Source organism: Cebus imitator, unplaced genomic scaffold, assembly GCF_001604975.1.
Source record: "Cebus imitator isolate Cc_AM_T3 unplaced genomic scaffold, Cebus_imitator-1.0 Scaffold417, whole genome shotgun sequence".
In the NCBI taxonomy this organism is placed as follows: Eukaryota; Metazoa; Chordata; class Mammalia; order Primates; family Cebidae; genus Cebus; species Cebus imitator.
In genome coordinates this window covers 1,315,454-1,338,181 of record NW_016107732.1, presented here as the reverse complement: position 1 = coordinate 1,338,181, position 22,728 = coordinate 1,315,454, and the positions used below count along the sequence as shown (strand labels likewise).

The 22,728-nt window shown below is 51.5% G+C and overlaps 1 protein-coding gene across 11 annotated transcripts in view; it reads right to left on the bottom strand.

Moving 5' to 3' along the window:
• ZSCAN1 (zinc finger and SCAN domain containing 1) overlaps window positions 1-19,582 on the bottom strand; it is a 35,733-nt gene extending 16,151 nt beyond the window's left edge. The window contains exons 1-6 of one of the 11 annotated variants that reach the window (XM_037731718.1): window positions 19,481-19,576; window positions 18,241-18,469; window positions 17,992-18,044; window positions 17,586-17,778; window positions 15,741-16,220; window positions 12,293-12,387 (exon numbers count right to left, since the gene is read on the bottom strand). In XM_037731718.1, the coding sequence (XP_037587646.1) occupies window positions 12,293-12,387; window positions 15,741-16,110 (465 nt within the window). In that variant the 5' untranslated portion in view covers window positions 16,111-16,220; window positions 17,586-17,778; window positions 17,992-18,044; window positions 18,241-18,469; window positions 19,481-19,576. Of the gene's footprint in view, window positions 1-12,292; window positions 12,388-15,740; window positions 16,221-17,585; window positions 18,470-19,480 lie in introns of all 11 variants that reach the window. The other 10 variants (XM_037731713.1, XM_037731715.1, XM_037731714.1 and 7 more) reach the window with 10 other exon arrangements.
• Between the last annotated feature and the right edge of the window lie 3,146 nt (window positions 19,583-22,728).

The window sequence follows — 22,728 nt, the reverse complement described above, 5'->3', positions numbered from 1 at the left end:
AAAAAAAAAAAGATGGGGTCTTGATACATTGCCCAGGTGGTGTTGAACTCCTGGACTCAAGCAATCCTCCTGCCTCAGCCTCAAGTAGCTAGAATGACAGGCACACATCACCACACCCAGTTAATGGTTATTGATTTTTTAGAGATGAGGTTTGGCTACATTTTCTAGCTGGTGTTGAACTCCTGGGCTCACACGATTGTCCCGTCTTGGCCTCCCAAGTTGCTTGGATGATAAGCAGAAGCCATGCATCCAGCTCACCTGACTTCCTCTAGACTGAAAAGCACATCCCCACCTGGAGCACCAAAGGCAAAAGAGACCCCAGCAGCAGCTGCAGCAGAAAGCACCTTGTGCCTCTTGTCCTTGTTCTTGCTGTACTTGGAGAAGAGGCTGCTGAAGAAGCTGCCACTGCAACTAGTTGCACACACCAGCAGCTATTTCTCCAGGCTCCAGCCACAGGATTCTCTCAGTACCAGAGTGGCTGTTGTGAGGAGCAAGGTCCACTTCCCCAAGAAGCCCCTGACGATAAAGCAGCACAACTTGGTCTTTCTCCCTGGTAACCACAGCCAAGGCGTATGGCACACGGGACAGACACGGAGTAAATCAGAACGGCAGTACCGACGCACTCCGTTGATGCCCTCAGCTTTGGCCATTTCTTCCACCGGGGCCACGGGTCCCTGTCCTCAGAAGTGGTCTCACTGGATGCAGCACGACTTGCGGCTGGACTGGAAGGCTGACAGGGATCCCTGCCCGGTCCGCCACCCAGTCCCAGTGCTGGTGCCGCTGGCATGCAGATGAGCAGCATCTGCCGGGACTCCTGGATGGACTCCTTGCTTTCGCTGGGAATCTTCCCTTAGCAGTGGACGGTGTGGACGTCCACACATCCCTATGTCGGCAAACGGCTCCTGGATAAATCCATCAGCTGTCCAGGGCTACTCATTGGTCCTGCACTGATAGTGCTGGTTAGACCGCAGCGTGCGGCGGGCCACCTGCCCAGCAAACCCTTTCATCAGCGTGACTGCTGCGAGCACTGTGTGTTGTTACTTTAGAGTGCACTCCTCAGGCCTGCAGGAGGGCTTCCAGAAGGCACGTCATCGAGAGATGATAGTTCAATGTGTTTCCCCTGAAGACCTTCCAGGGGAAGATGTGCTGGCGGAAGATAGCAATATTGATGATCCTGACCCTGTGCAGGCGTAGGCTAATGTGTGTGTTTCTTAGTTTTTAACAAAAAAAAGTTTAAAAAGTAAAAAAAAAAAAAAGTTTGTAGAATAAGGATATAAAGAAAGAAATAACATATTTTAGAGACAGGGTCTCACTCTGTCACCCAGGCCAGAGTGCAAGTGGTACGATCATACCTCACTGCAGCCTCAAACTCCCAGGCTCCCGCTATCCTCTCATCTCAGCCTCACAAGTAGCTGGCACCACAGGCACATGCCATTACACCTGGCTAATTGTTTTATTTTTTGTAGAGACAGGGTCTTGCTGTGTTGCCCAATCTGGTCTGGAACTCCTGATCTTTAGCAATCCTCCACCTCAACTTCCCAAAGCTTTGGGATTACAGGCGTGAGCCACCACACTTCAGTTTGGTGTTTTACTCTCCTCAAAACATTTTCTCCTAATAAGTTTATTGTTAAAGGTCTTAATTTTAAATGCATGATGCTTCATTTTGTTCTCCTCCTCAAATGCCAATGTTTTTAACAATTTGAATTCTTTTTCTTGGGAAAAATAAAAGTTAGCAACTTACAAGGAATATTTACTGACATCTAGTTTGTTATGCTCCAAACCACAGCCCAAGAAAATCAACATGGTGACACCTCATCTCTAAAAATAACTTTAGATGTGATAGGATTATAAGCATGAGCTACCAGGTCTAGCCAGAAATATTTTTTTGTACCGCGCTACAATGTGCTCATGAATTTTTTTTTGTTTTTGTTTCTCATGGGTTTTTGTTTTTTTTTTTTTTAGATGGAATCTCATTCTGTCACCCAGGTGGGAGTACAATGGTGCGATCTCGGCTCACTGCAACCTCTGCCTCCTAGGTTCAAGCGTTCTCCTGCCTCAGCCTCCCAAGTAGCTGGGATTACAGGTGCGTGCCACCAACCACGCCCAGCTAATTATTGTAGTTTTAGTAGAGACGGGTCGGGCGGGGTCGGGGTGTTTCCATGCCCGTCTTGATGCCTGACCTCAAGTGATCCACCCGCCTCAGCCTCCCGAAATGCTGGGATTACAAGCATGACCCAACCATGCCCAGCTTGTTCATATTTTAATATGTTGTTATAAAATAATCAAAATGTTTTTTAGGCCAGGCGTAGTGGCTTACGCTTGTAATCCCAGCACTTTGAGAGGCTGAGGAGAGAGGATCACTTGAGACCAGGAGTTTGAGACCAGCCTGGGCAACATGGTGAAACCCAATCTACACAAAAACTAAAAAAATTTTTAAATATATAACAATTAGCCAGTGTAGTGGTGTGTGCCTGTGGTCCCAGCTATTCAGAAGACTGAGGTGAGAGGATCACTTGAGCCCAGGAAGTTGAGGTTGCAGTGAGCTGGGATCGTGCCACTGCACTCCAGCCTGGGCAACGGCCAGATTCTGTCTCGGAAAGAAAAAAAAATTATAAAGCAAAAACTTACAGTAAGATAAACTATGTTGAAGAAAGAAATATATTTGCCAAATTAGTATAGCCTAAGTACGCCACGTTTCTAAAGTCTACAGCAGGGACAATACGTCCCAGGCCTTCACATTTACTCACCACTCAGACTCACCCAGAGCAACTTCCCATCTTGCAAGCTCCCTTCCTGGTGAGTGCATGTTTAAATACACAAATACTTACCATTGTGTTACAGTTGTCTACAGTATTCAGTACAGTCCCAGGCTGTGCAGGTCTGTAGTCTAGGAGCCTTGGGCTGTGCCGCCTAGGTGTGTGAGTGCACTCTGCAATGTATGCACATGACGAAACCGCCTTAGGAAGCATTTCTCAAAAGGTGTCCTGACGGTTCAGCAGTTGTCACCACTCAGCAATCGCCAATTGTGCCCACTCCACAGTACTTCCTGGCAAGCTGGGCTGCCCCGCCCAGAGTGGCTCCATCTCTCCCTCACCTGTGCTCCTGTTCTCCACTTCCCCCCAGGCTTCACCAGCAGAGGTGTGCCTCCTGCAGTGTTACCCCTCTGGCAACAGGAATGCCTGGGCCAGGTAACCAGCACTATCAGGACCCGGATCTGATCCCGGAGCTGCCATCCCTCCACATGAGCACTGGGCCTTGACCCTAAGGCCCCTCCACAAGTGCTGCTTGCTTAAGGACGCTGGGGCACCCTGATGCTGCTGAGCCCCACAGCCAAACCCAGTGCCAACAGGGATCCTCTTAGCCACAGCGGACCTGGTGGGAGAGGGGTGGCAGGACCTCAGCAGCCTTCCCCACTTAAGACCCCCCTAAAACCCACTTTGAGTTGTGATGTGGTGAGGGTATGGCCTGTGAATGCAGCTGTGGCTTCCAAGGGGAGTCTGGGATGGGAGAGGGAGTCAGATTAGTACATACCCCGCAGAGGCTGAGGAAGCCCATGGTTGGCAACTGTGGTCTACCCAGGGTGGATGCCTCCGTTAGATGCAGAAACAGAGTTCATGGCCCACGAAACTTTGTTTTGGTGCAGAAGAGGGGTTCTCATGATGATTTTTAAATTTATTTTCAAGTTAAATGGAAAAAACGAACATAAAGTCTACTCCAGCCTGGAATATATTCACCTTTATACCAGTGTGGTCATAAAATATATAATTAAAAACATTTTTTTTCCTGAGACAGGGTCTCACTTTGTCCCCCAGGCTTGAGTGCTGGAATGCAGAGGTGCGCCTAGACCTCCCGGGCTCAAGCGATCCTCAAGCCTCAGGCCCCTAAGTAAGGGGGGTTTGCCAACAGCTGAGATGGAGGAATCTACGGGGCCCCAAACAGTTAACGAATCACAAACCTTTGCAGGTTGGCCAGGACACTGGAGAACTTTCACCCCTACTTGGCCACCGCACCATGTGATAAGGAAGGGGGCACACCACGGGCTGGGGCACTAAAGAAGCAGCAGCATTTACTCAGGTAAAGGCCTCCCTGCAGACAGTCACCTGGGAGACTGCCTGGATTACTTGCTTTTGGGACTGAGGAAGGAATGGGCTGGGCCCTCTGACAGAGGGGGTGGTCACTAATAAATGTCCACTGGCTTCTGGCCACAACTGCTTGGGGGGCCAAGCAACGCTATGCCCTGTTGGAACACAGTTCTTTGTCATCAGGAATCCCCTGATTTGCCCTCCCCTGGTCCCGTAATGCCTGGGCATCGGCTGGGAATCCTGAGAAGGATCTGGGGTGGAAAGTACTGCTGGGCTGGATTGGTGCCATTTTAACCAGGTGTGGTGGCACATGCCTGTAGTCTCAGCTACTCAGGAGACTGAGGCACAAGAATCGCCCGAGCCCGCAAACAGAAGTTGGGGTGAGCCGAGGTCACACCATTGCACTCCAGCCTGGGTGACGGAGCAAGACTCCGTCTCAAAACAACCACAACAAATCCCTAAACCCATTGTTTGGAGGAGGGTTCCTTGGTTTCAGCTCTGCTTTTTGGGAATCGTGACTCCAGGTCTTGTCGTGTGCACCTGTGTTTACCTCTACCTCCCGGGTTCAAGTGATTCTCCTGCCTCAGCCTCCTGAGTAACTAGGATTACAAGCATGTACCACCACATCCGGCTAATTTTGTATTTTCAGTAGAGACGGGTTTCACCATGTTAGTCAGGCGGGTCTCAAACTTCCGACCTCTGGTGATCCGCCCACCTCAGCCTCCCAAAATGTTGGGGTTACAGGCATGAGCCACCATGCCCAGCCAATTTTTTTCTATTTTGTAGAGATGAGGTCTCTCTGTTGGCCAGACTGGTCTCAAACTCCTAAGGAATGGGCTGGGCAATCTGCCCACCTCAGCTTCCCAAAGTGTTGAGATTACAGGTTATCAACACTGTAATCTCATACTGGGATTTTGTCTGCAGTGTTCCCTAAAGGAGGAAAGGACCTTGCAGGTGATCCCACCGTTTCCCAGTTCAGTGAACATGCTGGGAGAGGTGGGCCTGTGCATCCGAAGAGCTGGCTGGGGGCTGGACTGTAGGGGCCTGTAGCTTTCCCAGCTTTCTGCTTCCTGACTTAATATCACAGCGTGTTTTGACCACTCTGTGACCAGCCTACTGGAGGGTCTTCCCAGCAGGCTTGAACCCAAACCTGGGCCTTGAACACTCCCAAGCTTGACAAAGGCACACAGGTTGCTGCCCAGACGTTCAAAGAAACTGACCCCGGCCCTCAGCCAAATTCCTTTAATCCTCACCAACGTTCACACCCTGACCCCCTCATTGTGGGCATACCTGGGTAGAACACCCCTTTATCTCGCTGTCCATCCAGCGGATCATGGCAGCCCTCTCTCAGTTCCCCTATTGCAGGCTCTGGGCCAATCACCCTGCGCTGAGGACTTCCTTCTTTGGAATCCTAATCGGCCCCATCTCCAGAGGGTTGGGGGCACTCGCTGTGGGAACTCCCCTGCGCCACTTTTGGGGTGACTCCAGCCTCAAAAGAATGTTCGGCCAAACAAAACACCATTGTTTTTTTTTTTTCTTTTTAAGTTTCAAATTAAAACACGGAAACGTCACCTCCCCTGAGCTCCCAAGACCCTCAGGAGGTTAAACTACTAAAGAAATGCAAAAGACCTCCCACAGCGCCTGGGTCCGGCTGCAAGGTGCAAAAGCCCTGCCCTTTTCTTCGAGGGCTTGGGGCCTCGCCTGGAATTCTGCTGCCGCCTCCTCGTCAGGAACCAAACCCAATCCCAAGGGGGCCAAAGGGGTTCCCCAGAGAGGGCTGCAACCTCAAGTGCAGGGCTCCCCGGATCCCTGGAGCCTGTCAGGCTTACACTCAGTGAGAAAGAAATCAAAGAAATGGAGCTGCCTAGAAATACAGGGACCATACTAAAATTTGTAATTAAGGGGGAAAAAGGGGCACGGGAGAAGGGACTGATTATCCCGTAGGCAGGCGCCTGCAGAGAGGCTTCTGTCTGGAGACTCCAGCACCTTCCCCTAGCCCTTTCCTCTTATCAGCCAGAGAAAGAAAACTTACGAATTGTGGCTTTAGGCAGATAAAAAGCCTAAAAAAGCCCCAAAGATGAGAAAAGGCAAGAGGCTCCTGCTTTAGTTGGCCACAGACCAAGAAAGAAAAAAATCCATGACGGCAGATCACCTGAGGTTGGGAGTTCGAGACCAACCCGACCAACATGGTGAAACCCCATCTCTACTAAAAATACAAAATTAGCTGGGTGTGGTGGCGAATGCCTGTAATCCCAACTACTCGGGAGGCTGAGGCAGGAGAATCGCTTGAACCTGGGAGGCAGTGGGAGGCAGAGGTTGCAGTGAGCCAAGATCGTGCCATTGCACTCCAGCCTGGCAAGCAAGAGCAAAACTCCGTATCAAAAAAAAAAAAAAAAATAAGCCAGGCATGGTGGCATGTACTTGTAGTCCCAGCTTCTTGGGAGGCTGAGAGGAAGGATCCCTTGAGCCTGGGAGGTCAAGGCTGCAGTGAACTATGATCTGGCCACTGCACTCCAGCCTGGGTGACACAAACAGACCCGTTCTCAAAATAATAATGACAAATAAATAAAAATTAAAGTAAGTTTTTGTCACTTAAAAATTGGCCAGATAAGATGGGATTTCACAGCCGGGCGCGGTGGCTCACGCCTGTAATCCCAGCACTTTGGGAGGCCGAGGCGGGTGGATCACGAGGTCAAGAGATCGAGACCATCCTGGTCAACATGGTGAAACCCCGTCTCTACTAAAAATACAAAAAATCAGCTGGGCATGGTGGCGCATGCCTGTAATCCCAGCTACTCAGGAGGCTGAGGCAGGAGAATTGCTTGAACCCAGGAGGCGGAGGTTGTGGTGAGCCGAGATCGCGCCATTGCACTCCAGCCTGGGTAACAAGAGCGAAACTCCATCTCAAAAAAAAAAAAAAAAAAAAAAAAAAGATGGGATTTCACGAACTCCCGAGTAAAGTCGTTCATATAGCTGCATGTAAGTTAAAACAGGGCCTTCATGGATTAAAACTCATTATCTATAAAAGCTAATTAAGGTCAGACTCAGTGGCTTGCCCCGTAATCCTAGCACTTTGCGAGGCTGAGCCGCGTAAATCACTTGAGGTCAGGAGTTCGAGAGCAGCTATCTAGCCAATGTGGTGAAATCCTGTCTAGTAAAGTACAAAAATTATCTGGGCTTGTTGGTGGTGCACCTGTAGTGCCAGCTACTAGGGAGGCTGAAGCAGGAGAATCGAATCGCTTGAGACCGAGAGGCGGAGGTTGCGGTGAGCTGAGATCTCATCAGTGCACTTCAGCTTGCGTGACAGAGCAAGACTCTGTCTCAGAAAAAAAAAAAATGGAATTAATAAGGGGGTGCAGATCCCCACTGTTTCTCTATTTGACAGCCCAATTTTTCCTGTTCTCAAATCTGGGGAAAACTAAGGGTGGTTTATGACGGATTACTACAACTTTGGCTCTGTATGCCATCCACCAAAGCCTTGTGTTGAGGCCTGCCTTAGTCTGGGTGCCTTTATCCTCCAAACCTCACACTAAAATGTGGCCCCCAGTGTTGGAGAGGGGCCTGGTGGGAGGTATTTGGGTCAGGGGGTGGATCCCTCAAGAACAGATTAATGCCCGGGGTGACTGAGTTCTCACTCTTATTAACTTCCCATAATGGTTGTTAAAATAACCTGGAGCCTCCTCCCTCCCTCTCGCTGCTTCTCTAGCCAGTGCTTGGCACACACTGGGTCTGCACATGCTGGATCTCCCAAGTGGGAGTGACTTGAGGCCTCACCAGAAGCAGATGCTGGTGCCTGCCATGCTTCTCATACAGCGTGCAGAACTGTAAGCCAGACAAACCTCTTTTCCATTTTTTTTTCTTTTGAGATGGAGTCTAGCTCTGTCGCCAGGCTGGAGTGCAGTGGCGTGATCTTGGCTCACTGCAACCTCCACCTCCCAGGTTCAAGCGATTCTCCTGCGTCAGCCTCCCAAGGAGCTTGGAAATACAGGCACGTGCCACCACACCCGGCTACAATTTTTTTGTATTTTTAGTGGAGATGGGTTTCACCATGTTGGCCAGGATGGTGTTGATCTTCTGACTTTGTGATCTGCCCACCTCGGCCTCCCAAAATGCTGGGATTACAGGTGTGAGCCACCACTTCCAGCCTAAACTTCTTTTCTTTGTTAATGATCCAGCCTCAGGTATTTCCTTAGTATTTGCATTTATAAAAATGCAAAAAGGCTGAGATAAGCCTTAAAATCAATTGCTGCCTCAGCATCTGTTTTGCTAAGGGCCAAGTTCCCACCTTGGTCCCCTGGGTCAGCAGATCTCCCGCACTCCCTATTAGAAGACCCTCTGGAGAACGCTTGCTGTGGGTGTCAGGCTCCGATTCTCTTGTCCCAGCTTCGCAGCCACTTGGGGTAAACTGCGCAACCGTGTGCGCTCCTCAGACACTTACACCCCCAACCCTGGGCTCTCTCAGAGCCGGTGCCCACTCTCCATACCTCCCTGACCTCTGTGCGTGTGTGTGTGAGTGATGGGTCTCTGAGGGTGCCATTATCCCCCAGCACCTATAAGTGATAAATTTCCATGGTGTGTCTCTTCTAATGATTGAAGAAGTGCTCCACATCGTAAAGATTCTAAATTAAAACAGCCCCTAGACCCAATACCCAATATTATTAAAATTACTGATTCCACTCAACAATATTTTGCTGTTATAAATTAGCTAACATGTTCAAATCGGTGCATATTTCAACACCCTTTCAATTTGCCTTCACCTCAGAGGACACAAAAGACCTTTTACAGGCTACCCACCCTCAGCAGCTGTCACCACACAGTCTTTGCAGACAAGATCTTGATCTCACCTTCCTCTGGAAACACAGGTATGACATGACATGGATCACATTCTCTTTCAAGAAGACTCATCTGACAACCAAGCAACCCATCTTCCCAATCTCCCTGGTGGAAACCCCTACCATGCCTCTGGGAGACTCCAGCCTCAGATCGGACTGGTGGCATAGAACAGCCATCCTGACAGGTACGGAGTGATATCTTATCCTGTGCTTAACGGTGTTTAACTTTTCTCATCTGCTCACAAAAACATTTTCATTTTTGAAAGGGGAACATGGCCAGCCAGATGTAGTGACTCACACCTGTAATCCCAGCACTTAGAGATGCCAGCATGGGAGGATTGCTTGAGCCCAGGACTTTGAAGCTGCAGTGAGCTATGATCATGCCACTGCACTCCAGCCTGGGTGATGGCAGAATACCCCATCTCCAACAAACAAACAAAAGAATTGAAGCAAAGGTAGACATTACAGCTGGGCGCAGCAGCTCACGCCTGTAATCCGGCACTTTGGGAAGCCGAGGCGAGTGGATCACAAGGTCAGGAGTTCAAGACCAGCCTAGTCAAGATAGTGAAATCCCGTCTCTACTAAAAAAACACAAAATTTCCCAGCTACTTGGGAGGCTGAGGCAGGAAGTTGCAGTGAGCCGAGATTGCGCCCTTGCACTCTAGCCTGAGCGACAGTGAGACTCTGTCTCCAAAGGAAAAAAAATAGAAAAAGAAAAGGGAAACATGAGATTTTTGTCTGCCTTTTAAGTGTGCACACAGAAAACAGGAGAAAACCAGGCTGGGAGCAATGGCTTATGGCTATAATCCCAGCACTTTTTTGGGAGGCTGAGGCAGGTGGATCACTTAAGTCCAGGAGTTCAAGACCAGCCTGGGAAACATGGCGAAACCCCGTCCCAACTAAAAATACAAAAATTAGCCGGGTGTGGTGGAGCACGCACCTGTAGTCCCAGCTACTCAGGAGGGTGAGGTGAAAAGATCACTTTAGCCTGGGAGTTCGAGGCTGCAGTGAGCTGTGAGCACCCCTGCACTCCAGCCTGGGCAACAGTGAGATTCCCCCTCCTCAAAAAACAGAAAACATAGAGGGAAACAAAGATGCTGCAAGGCTGTGAGTGGGTGATGCGGAGGGCGTGTGGAGGGGAGGCCAACAACCTCTGTCAAGGTTGAGGGAGGCGTGGTCCTGAAGAGAGGTGGGGGTGTCCTGGGGCCGCCCAAGCTGTCAACAGTGTGCTGGAGGGATTGAGGTCCCGACAGCCGGGATTGGAGGTTATTATTGCTCAAGAGGACAGAGAAGAGAGACAAGGTTATCATTCAGAGGAGAGAGAGGGGCATGCGGTCTGAAGAAGAATGAGGACATGACCCTGTCTGTTCAGTGCTAGAGGGAAGGGAAAGCGATTCGATTTTGTTGCCACTCTGGTCTGAATGTTTGTGTCTCTATAAAGTTCATGTGATGAAGCCCTAACCCCCAAGGAGAGGGGATTAGGAGGTAGGGCCTTTGAGAGAGGATCAGGTCATGAGGTTAAAGCCCTCATAATTGGGATTAGTGCCTTTTTAACAGAGCCCCAGAGAGTTCCCTTGCCTTTCCACCCTGTGAGGTTACAGGGAGAAGGCACCACCTGTGAATGAGGCAACTGATCCTCACCAGACCCTGGATCTGCTGGCACCTTGACCTGGGACTTCCTAGTCTCCAAACTATGAGAAAGAAGTTTCTGTTCCCCCACTCCCCAGACGGAGTCTTGTTCTGCCGCCCAGGCTGGAGTGCAGTGGCATGATCTCTGCTCACTGCAACCTCCGCCTACCAGGTTCAAGCAATTTTCCTGCCTCAGTGTCCCAAGTAGGTGGAATTACAGGTGTGTGCCACCACGCCCAGCTAATTTTTGTATTTTTAGTAGAGATGGGGTTTAACTATGTTGGCCAGGCTGGTCTCGAAGTCCTGACCTCATGATCCGTCTGCCTCAGCCTTCCACAGTGCTGGGATCACAGGCATTAGCCACTTTGCCCAGAACTTGTGTGGTTTATAAACCATCCAAGCTGTGGCATTTTGTTTTTGTTTTTGTTTTGAGTTAGGGTCTCACTCTGTCATCCAAGCTGGAGGGTAGAGACATGATCATAGCTTATTACAGCCTTGAACTCCTGGGCTCAAGTGATCCTCCCACCTCAGCCAGCCTCCAGAGTTACTAAGACTACAGGTGCATGCCCATACACTTGGCTAATTTTTTTTTTTTAGACGTGGGGTCTTGGTATGTTGCCCAGGCTGCTGTTGAACTCCTGGGATCAAGTGGTTCTCGCACCTCAGCTTCCAGTGAGGACTCACTCAGAGTGCTGGGATTACAGGGATGAGCCATCACACCCAGTCGTATTTTGTTATAGCACCCAGAATGGACTAAGACCATGGGAGAGACACATGTGCCATCTTTCAATCTGTTACTCTGCTGAGAGTGGGCCCTGGGCCTAGAACATTTCCTTACCAAGAGATAAGGGGTCCTCACAGTTTGTGCTGGGCATAGTGCCTTGTGTAGGGGTCTCTTTCCCAATGTGTGCCCCTTTGTTCTGCTCAGGCGTGTGGTTCACATGGCACCTAGACTGCCCCACTGTTAGGTCAGGCTCCCTCTAGAAGGGACCTGCTGGCCTGGAGCTGACAGCCACGTGGACCGATGGTGCTCTGGCTCTGTGAGCAAAACCTCGTTCCATCCATTGCGCAGCTGTGCAGTGTTTCCCTTGAAGACTCCAGGATCAAGATCCAGGGTCAGAAAGTGTTGAGACTCACAGTAGCCCTGATCATACATGCCATTTGCTTAGCAGTTCTTATTTTTGTTCTTTTGTGATTTACCCATTACCACTGAATTTCTCTCTTGCGTCTGCGTGGCCCGACCCGATTTTAATCTCTCCAGCCACACCAAGATCCGCTTGGCTCCCAACTGAGCCGGCCCCACCCCTCGCTTTGAGGTCTGCACCAGAGCAGATCTAGTTGCTAGGGAGCCCCTGGCGGCGTTTCCTTCTGGCCCCGCCCAGAATCCTGGGTTAACTGAGAGGAGAGGATCAGGGGCAGTGCCTGGATTTTCTCAACACACCCAGCATCTGATGCTGGTGACACAGGAGGATGGGCCCTAACCGCGCAGCTCAGAAAGGACTGGAGGGGCTGGGGTGAGGCCCAGAGGCGCACAGCATACACACACCTGCACTCACTGCCCTTGCCCGGAACTGAGCCCAGGAAGTTTGGGGAATCTGTGGGACAGGCGAGGAGTTCAGAGGCCGGGCTTCCTGGGAGTGTTGGTGACAACCTCACACAGTCCTTGGATGGGGCATCCTTGAGGCCGTCCCAGGAGTGGCACTCACACCCTGGGGTGCAGGAGCACGGAGCTGGGGGCCCCGGGCTCACCTGGGATGGTTCTCTCTGGGACCTTGGGCTCTTCCCGTCTTCCTCCTCACCGAAACTCCAGTCCTGGTGTTCCACCGAGTCCAGAGATACCAGAACTGTGCGGGAGAAAGGGATCATGAGAGGGGTCTGTTCTTCCCAGAGCCCCCAATTCTCCAGACCTTCTGGGGAGGGCAGACTTTCCCCGAACATCCCTGCAGCACCCCTCAGGTTCAGGCAACGGTGGCAGCAGGGCCGTCATTCTGTCCCTCCACGTGGCTGTCGGGCAGGAACCTGTGGTGACACCAAGGGCCGCTGAGGACAAGTACCCTCTTTACTGACACTCCACACTACTGTGGGCCTCCAGAAGCCCACGAGGACACTCACTGCAGCACCGACTAACTAGGGAGGGCTGGATACCATGAGCTTTCTGCTCCCCAAGACCCCCGGCATTGCTGTGCACAGAGAGAATGACTGCTGACGGAAGAAGCCAGTTACAGGACACCATTTACAGAAGGGTCAAGACGTGGGAACCAGGCCGGGCGTGGTGGCTCACGTTTGTAATCCCAGCACTTTCTGAGGCCAAGGCAGGTGAACCACAAGGTCAGGAGTTTGAGACCAGCCTGACCAACATGGTGAAACCCCATCTCTACTAAAAATAAAAAAATTAGCTGGGCGTGGTGGCAGGAGCCTGTCATCCCAGCGACTCAGGAGGCTGAGGCAGGAGAATCTCTTGAACCTTAGAGGTGGAGATTGCAGTGAGCCAAGAATAAACCACTGCACTCTAGCCTGGGTAACAGAGTAAGACTGTATAAAAAAAAAAAAAAAAAAAAAAAAAAAAAAAAAAAAAAAAAAAAAAAAAAAAAAAAAAAAAAAAAAAAAGACGTGGGAACCAGAAGCATGTACTATTATGGATCCAGTAGGAGGAAACGTTCACAGACAGAGATGGCAATGAAAAATTCAAGGCCAGCCATCACGGTGGCCCACACCTGCAATCCCAGCCCCAGCACTCTGGGAGTCCGAGGTAGGAGGATTGCTTGAGCCCAAGAGTTTGAGAGCAGCCTGGGCAACATGGCGAGACCCCCACCTCTATTTATTTTTTAATTAAAAAAAAGAAAAATTCGGCCAGGCTCAGTGGCTCACACCTGCAATCCCAGCACTTTGGGAGGCTGAGGCGGGCAGATTACCTGAGGTCGGGAGTTCCAAGACCAGCCTGGCCAACATGGTGAAACCTGGTTTCTACTAAAAATACAAAAAATTAGCTGGGCGTGGTGGCAGGTGCCTGTAATCCAGCTACTGTGGAGGCTGAGGCAGGAGAATCACTTGAACCCAGGAGACAGAGGTTGCAATGAGCCAAGATTGTGCCATTGCACTCCAGCCTGGGCAACAAAAGCAAAACTCCATCTCAAAACAAAACACACACACACACACACACACACAAAACAAAAATTCAAGACCACAGCCACCTCTGGGGTGTCAGGCAGAGCGAGGAACAACATGACTAGGAGACACGACTGGGGGTTCAGCCAACTCCACTGGTTGTTCGTTTTTTTTGTGAGATGGAATCTTGCTCTGTCGCCCAGGCTGCAGTGCAGCGGCGTGATCTTGGCTCACTGCAATCTCTGCCTCGCGGGTTCAAGGGATTCTCCTGCCTCAGCTTCCGGAGTAGCTGGGATGTATTGCAGGCATGCACCACCATACCCAGCTATTTTTTGTATTTTTAGTAGAGACAGAGTTTCACCATCTTGGCCAGGCTAGTCTGGAACTGGCCTCAAGTAATCCGCCTGCCTCAGCCTTCCAAAGTACTGGGATTACAGGCATAAGCCACCGCGCCTCGTCATGGGTGTTTATTTTAAAACAACGCCAAGCCCGCGGTGGCTCACGCCTATAATCCCAGCACTTTGGGAGGCCGAGGCGGGTGAATCACGAGGTCAAGAGATCAAGACCATCCTGGTCAACATGGTGAAACCCCGTCTCCACTAAAAATACAAAAAATTAGCTGGGCATGGCGGCGCGTGCCTTTAATCCCAGCTACTCAGGAGGCTGAGGCAGGAGAATTGCTTGAACCCAGGAGGCGGAGGTTGCAGTGATCCGAGATCGTGCCATGGCACTCCAGTCTGGGTAACGAGCGAAACTCCATTTAAAAAAAAAAAAAAAACCACAACGCCAAGCCAGGCTTTCTGGAGGTTAGGCTTTGATAGGGCGGGGTGTCGGGTGAGGGGCTGTTCATTATACTTGCTTTACTATTTCGTAGGCTCAAAATACGGAATGTAAAAAGCAGACCACAGCTATGGAAGACAAATTTCAGGGTCCTTTGCTCAAAAAGGATGGAGAATTTTGAGAGTGACCATGTAGCATTAAACCTAGCAAGGGTGCCTCTGGGCTGGGATGGCTATGAGGTCCACAGAGCACCCGAAGCCGGTGCTCTTGGGCCCTCTGCCCCAGGAGCAGAGAGTTCAAAGGCTAATTCATCTGGCTTCTGCCTTGCAGCTTACAGGGCTACCATTGCACCTCTGGAAAGTTCAACTCTCAGAGTTTTCCCAAGCATGGCACTGGCTGCCCTGGGGCAGTATGGAGACCCTAGACTCTGTGTCCTGTGACCTGCTTATCACTTAGTCTACGGGAAAGCTGTAGTGGGAGCTGGCAAGAGAGGGCCTGTTCTTCTCCCTTGCTCCAGCCCCCTTTTCTCTGACCTCTGATCAGGTCCTTCTCACTCCCAGCCTTTGCTCCTGCAGCACAGCTGCCTGGTGCCTCCTCCTTCCTGAGGACCTGCTGGGGAAGCCCTCCCTCGTCCACAGTGCCACGACCACTCTCACCACCCATGGCTGCCTCTTTTGGCCACCCAGTGTCCAATCCCTGCACTTTCGTCACTAGGAGAGCCCCACTCATGGAACCGGGCTCTGGGTGGATGGAATCTCGATGTGGGGTCACAGGGGCAAAGGTGCAGGAGGACAAGGCCCTCTCAGGGGAACGGGGAGCTGAGAGAGGAGAGGGAGGGAGCCCAGTTTCCACCCCAAATTCCCAGCTCTCAGAGTCGGGGTGCAGACCTAAGCCTCTCCCCACCATCAGCCAGTGGTGGGGCCTGTGCCCAGTGAAGGCTTAAAGATCTCTAGGATTCCGGAGTGTTGCCAGAGGCGCTGCAGGTGGCTGGGAGGAGGTGGCGGGGTAGCGTCCCTCCCAGAGGGCAGCTGGTGAGGAGCAGCAGACACAAAGCCACAGGACAGATGGACACATGGGAAATGGAGGGATCTTTAATAACCGACTGAGTGAGAAATTTGAGGCAGATGAGGCGTGCAGCACGACATTTATATGTAAAAATAATTAAAAACACAGGCGCGGGGCAGGAGAGGTTTGCTGGTCGGGAGGGGCCAGGCAGGGGTGGGAGCGATGCGGGCGGGAAGGAGGGCAGTTCGGTCCTCGGAGACGTCAGGCCCCCTCGCCCGTCCCGGGGCATCGAGCCTGCGCCTCTCACCTTCCTGCTGGCACATCTGTGTGAGGTCCTCCACCAGGCTGGCGGCCTCCCTGCAGCTTCGGGGGCCCTGTGACTGCACCCAGGTCCGCATCTTGCTGGGCAGTGCGCCCAGGAACTGCTCCAGCACCAGCAGCTCCAGCATCTGCTCCTTGGAGCGCGCCTCAGGCCTCAGCCACTGGCGGCAAAGCGACCAGAGCTGGCCCAGCGCAAGGTGCGGCCCACCCGCCACGTGGTACTGGAACTGTCGAAACCGCAGACGCTGGGCTTCGGTGTCCCTGGGGCTTGCTGGCCCAGGGTCCCCGTCCTGCTCACTCGGGGTTGGGGTCTGGGGACGTCTGGGGGAGGCAGGGGCTTTGGGCCGTTGGAGCATTTCTCTGGCCAGAGTGCCCTCTGAAGGGTGTGTGTGGACTGGATCCCAAGAGTCTCAGTGGCTCCAGACAGAGCCGGTGTGGCAGGCGGGCGGAGTCAGCAATCAGGGGCCTGCAGAGAAGGGCAGGGACAGAGGGGCCACATCAGATGGTGGCCCTCCCTGCTCAGGATGCCCCTCAGCTCACTTCCTAGTCCTGGCCTCCAGCACCTCAAGGAACTAACCTGCCTTTTCCCCACCTCCTGATCTCATCTTCCACATGCCTCTCAAAGGCTACTCTGCGCCGAATTCAAGCCACTGGCTGCCTGAGGACCTTTGCACCTGCTGTCCAGCCCCTGCCCTTCCCCTCCTAGTTGCTCCCCTCGAAGATGTCCCGGCCATCATCCTCCTGGCGCCATCTTCGAAACCCCCATGCCTTTCTGAACACATCTTTTTCCCTTAGAGTCTATCTCCCTCTCATTTAGTCATTCGACACTCAACGACTGACGAGCTGTGGGAGCAAGAGTGGCTGCCCCCGGGGAGTAGCCAGCGCTGCGCATCAGAAGCTCCAACGGGGATGCAGACATTCTCTACCCAGGCAGCCACCTACATGTAGCTGGGAGCACCTGAAATAAGGAACTGAATTTTCAATTTAAATGGAAGCAGCAGGTGGGCTACATAATAATGAACGGTGGCGGCAGCGGCAATGATGGCAGCAGCAGCAGCCTCTGCCCATGGTGTTATCTTTGCTGCCTTCATGCTTTTCCTACCAACTCCAAGCTGGTAGAGGAGGGCAGGAAGGGGGCAAGGGAGACTGGAGACTCTGAAAAGAGACGGAAAGTAGAGGGCAATGAAAAAGTAACCTTTTGTGGCCGGGTGCAGTGGCTCACACCTATAATCCCAGCACTCTGGAAGGCTGAGTGAGGCAGGTGGATCACCTGAGGTCAGGAGTTTGGGACCAGCCTGGCTGACATGGTGAAACCGTCTCTACTAAAAATACAAAAATTAGCTGGGTGTGGTGGCATGCACCTGTAATCCCAGCTACTGGAGAGGCTGAGACAGGAGAATTGCTTGAACCCAGGAGGCAGAGGTTGCAGCGAGCGGAGATTGTGCCACTGCACTCCATCCTGAGCGACAAGGTGAGTCTCTGTCTCAACAAAACACCTTTTGTACATTTCCAAGCCCACTATGGTGAATATATAACTGAAGAAAACATTAAAAGTCATGAAAATAAAAGTAAACAAGGAGGTTTTGGTTGTTTGTCTTTAACAACTGTACTCTGAGCTGATCTGATCTGCTGGTGAGAATATAAATTGGCATGACCTTTCTGGAAAGCACTATGAACACTTATATATGAAGAACACTTGGTAGATTGCATGCAAGATGCAAGATTCCGGCACCAAGATTCACTACAAAAGTGCCCAGCTGTTGAATGTGGTGGGATCAACTACCTCCCCCACCATGTGATGGGAGTATTCAATGTGCACAATACACAACACCATGACATGACCATGGGGAATATATACATGATGTACAGATGACATGAGGCACAGAGAACACAGGATGCAGGATGATGCGTGAGTGTCACAGAAAAGGAGTGCTGGGCAGAGGCCCACAGCGGGCCGGCGAAGTGCTTTGTGTTCTTCATACTTCTCTGAATCTCCTCCAAATGGTGTCAGGATCCCATGTGACCTTCATCAACATGGAAAAACAAAACAAAACAAGAAATCTTTAGGAAGGATTTTTAACTATACGGGAAATGCTTATGACAAGTGAAGGAGAGATTCCATGGGATTTTCCCTCTTCATCCTCTGCTGCATTCTTCGTTCACTCTACAGTTCTTGTGCATGGGTTTTACAATCCAGGAGAAAGGAGAGGTGCAGGGTGGCAGAAAAGGCAACTCACCAGGCCTGTGCCCCACCAGCAATCTTCAAGTCTCGGACCCGGCCACCTGCACCCTGATTGGGAGACTACAGCTTGGTCTCCCCTGCCGAGACCACAGGCAAATACACTCTCTTACATTGTATTCACACTTTTATCTGTGTACTTTTGAATAAGGAAAAAAGGCCTATTTTGAAGCTCCACAGGTCCAAGAAGTCCCTTTGCCCTGGGGCCTCAGTCCTTATACTCTCTCAGGTGCTCAGGGCAGCTCACCCTGGAGATTCCAGGGAGGAGGGCTGTAGCCTCTCAGCATCTTCCAGGTTCCTGGGCTGAGGTCTGTGACAGGAAAGGCTAAGTTTATCGGGGATGAACGTAAAGAAGACTTCTTAGCAGAGGGCACCAGGGTCCACAGGTGTGTCTGGGGTCTATACGGGGGCTGATGTGGAAAATTCGGGCGTGCCTGAGCTGACAAAGAGTCCTGGACTGATGGTGGGGGCTGTTTCTGGAAGATGAAGGAGGCCTAGGATGATGTGAAGGGTCCTGAAGTCTGGACTCCTCCATGGGCAATGCTGTGGTGGCCCTGGGGTCCTAGAGGTCTACTTTGGTAGGGGTCTGGGATTAATGTTGGGGATGTGTGTGAGAGAGTGTCACTTGGAGGGGTGAGTGCCTGGTGGAAGTGCCGGGTTCACCTGGCATGAGCACTGAGATCTGCAGCCCAGGCCCCAAATTCTATTGCGGGGATGGGCGGAAAGGCTTTGCCGTTGATGCCGGATGCTTATTGACATGGTAGACGTGTTCACTGCGCCAGTCAGTGACTGGCTCTGGCTCTGAGAAGGGGGCTTACAACGCCACACAGGGGAGCTCCATAATCAGTGGGCTGGGGAAGTAGGCAAGGGCAGCGCGCTAGGAATACGGGGGAGGGGCAGGGACGGAGGCTTAAGTTGGGGGTCGGGATGGGGGTGATTGGGTGGGGGATGGGTCGGGGGAGATAGGTCCAGGGCAGTTGTTCGGATAGGAGCTGGATTCGAAGGCGGCTGGTTGGAAGGGAGATGGGTTCGGGGGCAGCTGGTCAGGAGGGAGACCGGATGGGGGTGGCTGGTGGGGAGGGAGATGGGTCCTGGGATGCGGATCAGGTGGTGAAGGGAGAACGTGAACGCGGCCAAGCGGGGTCTAGGCGGGCAATGGGGGTGCGTAGAGGGGCTTCTGCCTCAAACTGACAGGCGGATGCCAACGGGGGTCGAGGTCCCTGCGGGAAGGGGCGGCCCCAGCACCCCAAACCCCCGCCCCGCGTGGGCTCTAGCCTTCCCCTTCCCACCCCCCCTCCCCCAGCCACCTCGCGACTCCCGACGGGCTCTGGAACCCCGGCCCGTCCCGCCCCCGCCCGGGCCAGCCTCCCCCGACTCGCGCCCCAGGACCGCGATCTCTGGCCAGCTCCCGCCGACGCGGCTCCGCGCCCCTCTGGGAGATGGGCGCTTTGGCGGTTGGAGGAACGGATGGGCCGCGGCGGACTCACCGCGCGCGGGCTCCGCTCCGGCCTGGGCCGCTCAGTGATGGCGACCCCTGGGCTGGCGAGCGCGCCCAGCGCCGCGGGCGGACCACATCCCGGCGCCGCGCGTCAGCGTCACGTCACGCGTAGCGGGACTCCCGGGCAGGGGTGGGGCTGTGACGCACTCGGCGGCCGGGCCAATCGGAAGCCGCCTGGGATGAGCGCCCGCGCCTTCGCCGCGCCCTCCAGTAACCTCGGGCTCCGGCTCGGGTCGCCTTGGCAACTGGTCGCGCGGCTTCCAGAGCACGGCTGAGGGGAGCGGAGAAGGGGCCGGCTGCGGGGGATGCGTAAGTACGACGCGGCCGCTGGGCAAAACGCAGGCGTTCCACACACGCAATGGCCATTTCTTTATTTATGACGGAATTTCACTCTTGTTGCCCGGGCTGGAGTGCAGTGGCGTGATTTCGGCTCCCCGCAGCCTCTGCCTCCCGGGTTCAAGCGATTCTCCTGCCTCAGCTTCCCGAATAGCTGAGATTAACGGCGCCCACCACCACACCCCGCTAATTTTTGTATTTTTAGTAGAGACGGGGTTTCATCATGTTGGCCAGCATGGTCTCGAACTCCTGACCTCGTGATCCGCCCGCCTCGACCTCCCAGAGTGCTGGGATTACAGTCCTGAGCCACTGCGTCCAGCCCACGCAACCGTTTTTTACTGTGTCCAAGAGTGGTATGTCGAAACAGTGTTTTTAATATAAATATGTTTAGTACAAGTATGTCCCAGAATAGGATCGCCAGACTTAGCAAATAAAAACACAGGACGTCCAAGTAGACTTGAATTAAGGATAACAGTGAATTTATTTTTAGTATTACTGTTTCATATTTAGGGTATTTAAAAAACTTCTTGATATAAATACATGAGTGTAAGTAATTTCCACTGTAATTATGTCCCGTAGTATCACAGTAACATTGCCCGATTTAGTAAGCAAAAAATAAAGCTTAGTTATATGTAAACTCAAGAAAAACAAGGACGCCGGGCGCGGTGGCCCATGCCTGTAATCCCAGCACTTGGGAGGCTGAGGCGGGTGGATCATCTGAGGTTGGGTGTTTGAGACCAGCCTCGCCAACATGGTGAAACCCCGTCTCTACTGAAAACACAAAAAGTAGCCAGGCATGCTAGTGCGCCCCTGTAACCCCAAGGCAGGAGAATCGCTTGAACCTGGGAAGCAAAGGTTGCACTGAGCCGAGATCATACCACTACACTCTGGCCTGGGCAACAGGGTGAGACTCTTGTCTGTAAATAAATAAATAAAAATAAAAACAAGGAATACATTTTTAGTATCAATGTGTTCTATATTTCACATACTTTAAATAAACATTATATAAGTTCATTGCATGTAAATATTTTTTTCCCCAAATTCACTCTCTTTAGGAGGAGTGATAAATAATTTTTTTTTCTTTTTATTTATTTATTTATTTATTTTATTTTTTATTTTTTATTTTTTTTTTTTATTTTTTTTTTTTTTGAGACGGAGTTTTGCTCTCGTTACCCAGGCTGGAGTGCAATGGCACCATCTCGGCTCACCGCAACCTCTGCCTCCTGGGTTCAGGCAATTCTCCTGCCTCAGCCTCCTGAGTAGCTGGGATTACAGGCACGCGCCACCATGCCCAGCTAATTTTTTGTAGTTTTAGTAGAGACGGGGTTTCACCATGTTGACCAGGATGGTCTCGATCTCTTGACCTCGTGATCCACCCGCCTCGGCCTCCCAAAGTGCTGGGATTACAGGCGTGAGCCACCGCGCCCGGCCCTTTTTATTTTTTTAAAAGACAGGGTTTCACCATGTTGGCCAGGCTGGTCTTGAACTCCTGACCTCAGGTGATCCACCTGCCTCCCAAAGTGCTGAGATTACAGGCATGAGCCACCACGCCCAGCCAATAAATAATTTTTAATATTAATATGTCTACAGTATAACCATGTGCTAGAATAAGGTTGCCATATTTAGCAAATAACGTAGGACAATATCTAGTTACATTTGAATGTCAGATAAATGATGAATAATGTTTTAGTGTAAACATGTCCCATTACAGTGGCTCATGCCTGTAATCCTAGCACTTTGAGAGGCCGAGGCAGGACAGGAAGATCACTCAAGCCCAGGAGTTGGAGACAGCCTGGGCAACATGGCAAGACTCCATCTCTACAAAAATACAAAAATGACCCTCAGGTGATGGTGCACATGTGTGATGCCAGTTAGGAGGCTGAGGTGGGAGGATCACTTGAGACCAAGAAATTGAGGCTGCAGTGAGCTGTGTCACACTACTGCAGCCTGGGTGACAAAGTGAGACTCTGAAAAACAAAACAAAAATATGTTTCAACAGTGTATTTGAGGCACCCTTGTACCAAATATTAAATACTAACAGTATATCTTATATTGCAACACGTATTTGGAACATACTTATACTGAATTCTTTTTTATTTTATGTCCTCATATGCAAAATACATTCAACTTATACTGAATTCTAATGCCAAATTATCTTCTAAATATGAATGGTATAAGTACATTCCAATAGTGTATTTGAGATATAGACTAAAAAAAATATTCATTTTGTATTTGAAAATCAGATGGGGGTGAGATCATGATGCAAGGAGGGTCTTCAGCTCTGGGACTGAGCTCAGGGTAGCTGAAGTTGCCCATTGCTGAAGAGGAAGCAGGAGTATGTGAGCTAAGGAAGGAGAGAAGGACCCACCTCCAGGAACCCGAGCCTGAGCACCATGCATCTGCTGAATAGCTGTTTATTGAGGGTCTATGTGTACCAGGCACTGTTCTGGACAGGGGTGGGAGCACATCAGTGAGAGGGACTGATACGGTTTTAGCCCCTTGGAAGCCCATGTTCAGGGGCATTCACCAGTAAACAAAGCAGATGCTTCCTGTAAATATAAATACCTAGAAGAAAATAAAAAGGGGCCTGGAGATTAAAAGTCCCAGGAGTGGTAGCCGGGTGTGGTGGCTCACATGTATAATCCCAGCACTTTGGGAGGCTGAGGCGGGTGGATCACCTGAGGTCAGGACTTCAAGACCAGCCTGGCCAACATGGTGAAATCCTGTCTCTACTAAAAATACAAAAAATTAGCCGGGTGTGGTGGTGCATGCTTGTGATCCCAGCTACTCTGGAGGTTGAGGTGGGAGAATCACTTGAACCCAGGAGGTGGAGGTTGCAGTCAGCCAAGATCATGCCACTGCACTCCAGCCTGGGCAACAGACCAAGACTCCATCTCAAAA